Source organism: Mastomys coucha, unplaced genomic scaffold (genome assembly GCF_008632895.1).
Source record: "Mastomys coucha isolate ucsf_1 unplaced genomic scaffold, UCSF_Mcou_1 pScaffold16, whole genome shotgun sequence".
NCBI lineage: Eukaryota > Metazoa > Chordata > Mammalia > Rodentia > Muridae > Mastomys > Mastomys coucha.
Window position 1 is genome coordinate 31,028,380 of NW_022196898.1, and position 7,686 is coordinate 31,036,065.

The 7,686-nt window shown below is 41.7% G+C and overlaps 1 protein-coding gene across 1 annotated transcript in view; it reads right to left on the reverse strand.

Moving 5' to 3' along the window:
• Positions 1 to 6,967, reverse strand: part of Gucy1b1 (guanylate cyclase 1 soluble subunit beta 1) — a 44,311-nt gene extending 37,344 nt beyond the window's left edge. The window contains exons 1-2 of the mRNA XM_031374168.1: positions 6,822 to 6,967; positions 6,247 to 6,320 (exon numbers count right to left, since the gene is read on the reverse strand). Coding sequence (XP_031230028.1) covers positions 6,247 to 6,320; positions 6,822 to 6,824 — 77 coding nt within the window. The 5' untranslated portion in view covers positions 6,825 to 6,967. The remainder of the gene's footprint in view (positions 1 to 6,246; positions 6,321 to 6,821) is intronic.
• Between the last annotated feature and the right edge of the window lie 719 nt (positions 6,968 to 7,686).

Genomic DNA, 7,686 nt, shown 5'->3' on the forward strand with positions numbered 1-7,686 from the left:
GAGAGAGAGAGAGAGAAAGAGAGAGAGAGAACATCCATAAGTTTTTATCTAAGAATAGTAAGGCCAAACCCTAGTGAAGTGGGTCAGACATTAGATGAATAATTCCAAGCATAATTATCAACTAACCTATGTACTAGGAAGGGGAGGTACACTGCTGGACACATGAGAGGGTTCCTTCAACAGCATTCACTGTGGTATATCAAAGCTCAGAAGTAGACATTTACAGAACAAGGAGGAGATATGGAAAGAAAGGAGCCCTAACTGGGAATATGTGTTCCAAACTCTAAATCTCAGTATGATTAAGTAGCTGAGATAAGCCTGCAAGGATAGATGCTCAGGATAAATGGGATAATGCATATTGACTGTAGCCTCAATTAGAGCATCATCCTTGTATCTTGCCATCTTTGACATAGTTTATGACAAAAATGTCTTATATTTTTCTAGATAAAAGTAATAATAACAACACTATTTTTCTATCATTTTTTCTTCAATGTGTAAAGAAGCAAAACAGTGAACACAAAAGCTGTACAACTTCAAGTCTGCACTGTCGCCAGGGAACTGGACTGGAGAGATTCTTCTTTATAGTACTCATTTCCTTAAGTGTGCTTTCCTGTAGACATCTGTGTAGCATCAACCCCTAACTATCACCTTCCAACATGTTAGACAGAAACATTTGCCAGGTCCCTGATTCTAGAGAAAAAAAAGGGAACACAAAGGACATCACTCTTGCAAACAGCAGCCATGTTTAGTTAATGTTTGCTGTCACCCAGTCTCGACTTAGTAAGAATGAAAGCAAGAGCTTTCTGGTTTCTATTATAGTCCTCATCTTAATGTACAAAAACAGCCCAAGCTAATATGATTCTAGTATACATTTAATACACAAAAAGAAAGAATATAAGACAATGAAGACTCCCTAAGACCAGCCAGGGCATTGCTGCAGATCATAAAAACAAACCAATCAAAAAATGCTATGGCCTGCCTTACCATACAAGCCCCATGCTGTTCCCAAAGTGGTCTGGGTTCTAGAAGACCCAATTCAGACAGCTCACCAGCAGCTGTGTGAGGTGGTTCACAATTAAGTATTTAGTTCCCTAGCATCAAGCAAAACTACATATTGTGTCTTCCTCTGGCTTTCAGACTAACTGGAAGAATTTCCTACAGAAAAATGTCTCATTCCTAACCCAGAACTTATTTATTTATTTATTTATTTATTTATTTATTTATTTATTTATTTATATTTTAGTCTTCATGGAAATTTGTTTAATTTTTTTCCAGAGGTTGTTTTGAGTAATAAAATAAATATGTTGTATTTATATTAGGTAACAACTCTTTGGAAAATACTTCTAGGAGCATAAAGCCTGGTATCAGGGGAATGGTGCCTAAAGTAAGTAGTGACTTTTCACCTTCCTACCCATAATACTCTTGAGAGACAGTCATTTAATTTCTTCGAAATGCAACTTCATGGTTAAAAAATAAAATACAACAATGACAAACACACTGAGCTGGAAAGTCATTTCCTGCTTCAAACAGATGTTATAGGGCTCAGCTGAAAATACATACAGAGGAAACAACTCTAGAAGGTTTAAATAGCTTTATAATATGAAGTGTCATTCATATTTAAAAACATATAGGCGTTTTCCTACTTGAACTATGGTATAGAGATATGTAGAAATTTAGCTCATTCCATCATGAATGTGAAAAAGCAGAAGGGATTAGGGGCAGGGGAGTGCTTGAAGAACTGCAGTGTAGCTGGTATAGTGAAATAATCATTTTCTAATAATCTGCAGAATGTGGAGGAGGAGCCCATGGCAGACATGGCAAGAGGGTTGTTTTAGAGTAAGGCAAGAGAAGATGATAAGGACCAAGGGGAAAGAAGAAAGGCCAGGGGATAATTCAAAACAAATTAGAACAGCCAGTGCATGAATGGGATAAAAGAAATGAGAAATGACCCTGGAAGCCTTACACCAGAAGGTAAGAAACACTTAGGTGGAAATAGCAGGCAGACACAAAGGGCTATTGTTCTTAGTATTTTGTTTGGGTGTGAAGTGCTAAGCAAGCCCTTTAGCATCCAGTCATACCCCTAGACCCAGACTGCCTTTACTCAAAAGGAGCTTCACATCTTTCAGGTGTGCTGCAGAAGAAAGATGTTGAAAAGCCCAGTTACCAGAAAGAATTGGAAAACAATAGATATCGTTTCTTCCAAAGCTATTTAAGAACCACATTAAGCATTTTTCAGATAATATTGTATGTACGGCAACAACCCAACACATTATTTTTTTCCACAAATAACTAAGAGGTGGAAAGTTTAGGCAGGTTGTAAAGTCATGTAACTTTCTTCCTTTAAAAAAAAATAAATGTTTGATGGGCCCTTGTATTCAGACCTGATTAACAAACTACACTACATATATGAGTTTCAAAGTGAAAGATCAGTACAAGCTATCCAACAGTCAAGTAAATTCCTTATTTGAGTGACAGAGAAGTTTTATAAAAAATGAATAAGACTAAAAATAACCTGATATCACAGATGTCTCAAGACAAGAATGACATCATTTGCTTTTCTATCCTTAGTGCTTGAAGTGCTAAACTATGTTCACTAAAGATAAGCCTGTCAATAAACGAAAGAGAAGGGGGACTAATGAATTAAGTAGGTAGCAAATTGACAAAAACCTACAAAACACATGAACAGTGACTAACAGCAAACTGATAACAGTATCTAGTAATTAACAAAGCTATTAAATTATTTATAAAACAGCTTTCATGCCAACATTTACATCTAATTGCTTATCTTTAATTCCTTAGAAAAATCAGGCACAAAGTAACCAATACTTTGCCTGCTCATCTGTAGGCAAATAAGTAGTTTTCTGAAAGATATTATGTGTGTGTGTGTGTGTGTGTGTGTGTGTGTGTAATATGTTTTAGTATTGGATCCTACCACTGAGCTACATCTTAAACTGTCATTTGTTTTCAATAGACTTTTAACCATCTTAGAATTTCCAGCCTTTTGAATCTTCTTTAGAATCCATATAAATTCCAAAGTAGGCAGAGAATCTCAGAGCTCACTGACACAATACAATTATCACATCAACCAGGGCTGACACCAGGATAATAGAGAGAGACCTATCAAGCCTTTACATTGTATCTTAATATGCATGAAGTCTGATTACATTTTCTAAATGAATGATAGATATTTTTCTCATCACTTAGGAATCATGGCTTCTTAAGCAGATCATCTGAAGATTCAAAATTTGCAAAGCAAGCTCTGAAGCAAATTCTTGCTCTCTTATGTTACTGTGTAGATCTGAAATGGGTGGGGATGCCGGATCCAGATGTTGCCAAGTACAAGAGCTAACAATGCTTACATGTTTACACTGTTGCATTTGAGTAGTTATGCATATATATTCACAATGCCCAGTGTCTAGACTTGGGCACAGACACTAAATCTTTTCTGTCTGTCATTTTAAGAGAAAGCTCCTAAACAAATTTTCTTTTTCCTGAGAAGAGGCAACATGCCTGTGAAATGGTGATGCTATTGGTCATAGTCTGTGCAAACCCTGAGTTTACAAGGAGATATTTCCTGCTCTTAGCTATCTAGAATTTTCTGTCTGGAACCTGATACTTAGAGTTTTATTTGTCATTTAGTGTTTTGCTTCCTTTCTCATAAATGATGAATGCCCACTTCTTACTAAACTTCAAAAGTATTACAAAACATTTTATAACTATTTATAATTTTCCACAGATCATAAAGGAAGACAAAAAAATTTGGTTCTTATTGGGGGAAAAGGATAAAAAATTTTGCTCAGTTTCTTCAGTTATTCATAAGAAGTTAAAACTGAAAACATCTGGGACCAATAGCTGCAGAGAGTTCTCTGGAATGGGCTGGGAGAGGAGGAGACACCTTCATGACAGTAGCCTTAGCAGGTACATTTCTCTCATCCTCAAATGCTCTTCCAGGAAGCATTCAGCAACCTCTTGGGAAACTAGGCAGGGTAGCAAGGAACAGTTTTAGTCCTCTAGGTCCAGAGAGACAAGCCAGGCTCCCCAGCAATATGCAAAACTGCACCTATGCCAACAATAAAAGATGCCTTCCTAAAAAGAGAAAGTAAGCAACCGGGTGGCCAACACTGGTTCTATTCCTCTATTAGAAGGGCACTGTCCTTACAGTAATTTCAGGGGAAACCACCCATGTGACCTTGTTCATAACTATTATCACTTGATCAACCTAAGAATCGTGCTCAGTGATACTTCTTTTCATGGTGAGTACACACATCTGTAGTCCAGACACATGAGAGGCTGAGACAGGAAGGCTGTTGTAAGAACAAGACTAGCCTCATCTACATGGTAATTTCCACTCATCCAAAGTTACATAGCAAGAACATGTTTCCCCCCCCCCCGTCTCTCTCCGTCTTTCTCTGTGTCTCTCTGTCTCTGTCTCTGTCTCTCTGTCTCTGTCTCTCTCTCTCTCTCTCGCTCGCTTTCTCTCTGTGTGTGTGTGTACAAATTACTTGAAGTAATATGTTTTATTTTCAGCTACCATTGGAAGTTAGGTTATCACCAATAGAATGTATGTATTTTTAGATTATAATTATCATAAACAAATTAAATTGATAATTTAATTTTAAAAATAAACATGTTGGTTCTCTTTAAACATGTTTAAACATATTCATTGTTAAAGTTCATCCATCATGAACTTTGGGGATTTTATTTTTAAAGATGAGAGATTAATGCTTGGGGGATATATATGTTGCCTTCATACATTCACAAAGTGGCTTATGGACATCCTCATGCTTGGTGGCACTGCAAAGGCTTGTTCTTGGTGTCTGCCTTTTCTATACTGTTGTCACAGAAAATGAAATTATGAAGGAAAGAATAAAGTCGAAAGAAAATTGCAACCTCAAAGCAGCTTTACTTCTTAGAGTTTAGTTTGATAGAATTGTCACATCTTGACCTCTTTTTTTATCAGATGCAGCAGTGCCCTGTGGATAATACAAATGTGGATAATGTGAATGGCTTATGGAATGTAAATTAAAGCTCAAACACAAGAGAGCTGGAGGGAGATGATGGGTTTTAACGCTTAAATTATAGACCCGGTCATTTCTATGGAAACAGATAAATACAGAAAATCACCATCCTCTTATAAGGCATGTTGAAATTGATTGCTAATAAAAATGTGTTGAGAAAAATAGCAAGGGCGAATGTGCATCAGTGGGTACAGGAACTCAAAACATAATAGAAACCTGTTCCCTTCTGTCCTTCTTTAACCCCCACCAACCCTACCCAGACAGAACGTAGTAATTCCTGCGTGTGACTTTACTATAGTTGGTAGCAACACTCAGATATACAGGAGTTAAATCCAAGTTTCAACAAGAGAGAGGGGAAAAGATAATTCTGTTAGATTGCAATGCTCCACTAGGCTTGGTGACGCCTTCCTCTAAAGCCTGCACTAGGAGAGGGCAGAGAGATTGGCAGTTTCAGGACAGCCTACGCGGTGTGTAGGGAGATCCCATCTCAGAAACATAAAGGCCAGACACACAGCTCAGTGGCACTGTGTTTGTCTGTCAAGGACAAGGCTCTGGCTTCAATCCCCCATAAACCTCTTCCTTAGACCCACGAAAAGCTTAAGAGATGACTTGGGCCTTAAAATCTCAGATAAGTGTATTTTCTGGTCTCATCTGAGTACCAGACTCAAAGCTCTACAGAAACTAGGATGCCCTGCCTAGGGTTGCCAGAAGAAAACAGCAAAGCAAGGGTGATTTTGGGCAAGTTAAAGGGGAAATGTACCTTTATTAAATATGGGTTTCTCATGACTTACTGGAGAAATAATCTTTGAGTGTGCTGGACCATACCCAAATGATATAACCATATTATGTGTACCTGGTGTGTAAATCGCAAAGGAAAGCAAGTTTTCTGTTCATTTCCTGCCTCTGCTTCCAAGATCTTGCTGAGGTCTGGGAAGCCCCCAGGTCCCTTTGCATGGGAGCTAACCAATCCTCTGAACCTGCCCTGGGAGCCACAGGGCTGTGTCTGTCTGGGTGTTCCCACGCTCAGTCCGGGTGAGGAGGCCGCAGCGACCCCAAGGGGTTTGATAACGCGGCCACGCCCCGGCCTACCCTCCTCTCCTGGTCCGGGCTCCGGAGCGTGGGAGCGGAGACCGGAGGATGCGCACCACGACCCTGCTGGGAGCAGCTAGGGAAGCGGGCGCGGGCGCCGTGCCAACGCGGGGCCCTGGGAGCTGGGCTGTTCACTTACTTGATGTCTTCCCACACCTCGGGACCGTAATTGCGGATCACCAGCAGCTCCAGGGCATGGTTCACGAAACCGTACTGCAGGGCAGAGAAAGACCGCGGTCAAGGACCCGCGCCTTGCGACCCGACCCGGTCTACCACCCCGTGCCTCTGACCTGTCATTCGCCATCTGGTTACGCTTTTGGGTTACCCTATCCTAAAAGGGAGGAATGTGCGGGATCTTTAAATTCTCGTCGCCCCCTCCCCTCCCCCATCTTCTTACCCCAGCTCACCTGTCACCGTGGTGCAACAGGGGCAGCACTGGAACCTGAGCCCTGAGCCTCCCACACCACCCGCCCCGCGGAACCCAGAATTGCCTGAAGTCGGAGGCTGGGGTTGAGCGGTGGGGACCCAATCGGACTCAGTGACTCGGAGCACTCCAGCAGATCATATGTCCCCACCTCCCACCAAAGGCGCTGTTTCCCGCAGCCCTTCGCTCTGTGTGCCCTGGGCTTGTGCTGCACCGCAGCCCGCTTTCTAGTCAGTCATGGTCCACCCGCCCAGGTGTGAGGTTCCGCTGACTGTCCGGACAGCACTCACCATAGTGTCCGCGCCCAGAGCCTGGGAGGCAGCCTCCAGGCAAGAGTACCGCGGAAGGGACCCAGACAGCGACTACAGCGGCGACAGTGCACTCAGACCAGCACAGAGCTGGAGCTAGGGCATCTGTCTCGGCTAACCCTGATTGCCACCTCTTCCCAACCAATGGCGACTGGAGCGGCAGGAGGCTGGGCGCTGTTTCTTCCCATATCTTAACCAATCAGAGACAGAGGAGGGAATTCAGATGGGCTCAGAGCTACTGTGCTCAAACATTTTCCCGCCCCAGTCTGGTGACAAGTCATTCTTTTGAGGCCTTTAGGCAGATAGAACAGAGCCAGTTGTGCTCCTTCCAGCATGGATGAGGTTATGTCGTTGTCATTCTAGTACATCTATTCTAATCCAGAAGTCTGCCCTCGGGCTTGTGTGTGTTTGTATGTATGCATGTAACCAGTGTCGATCATCACCGTTGTGATTACTGTAGTTATGCACATAAACATTTCCTCTTTCGCTTTACCTAGCAACAGCTGGCAAAAATAGTTAATCCTACAAAAGTAACACTTTACGTTTAGTCAGTGAAGTTAATAATCAAGTGCACAAACTAAGATGTAATATGCAAGAGTTTTAGCAATTGTGCTAAATTTTTTTAAAAATTTATCGTTGAGACAAAATACCTGAAATTAACCAGCGCAATTCATTTTTGCCTGTGGTTTCAGAGGTATGTCCGTTTTGTCTTCATTGCTCTGGGGCTTGTGGGGAGGCTCAGCTCCATGGTGGCTGAGTAAATGGCAGAGGCTCTACCAGATGGGCCTGGTAGAGGCTAGTTACCAAGGACACCCACAGTGATCTACTTTTAAACTCCTAAAAGGCT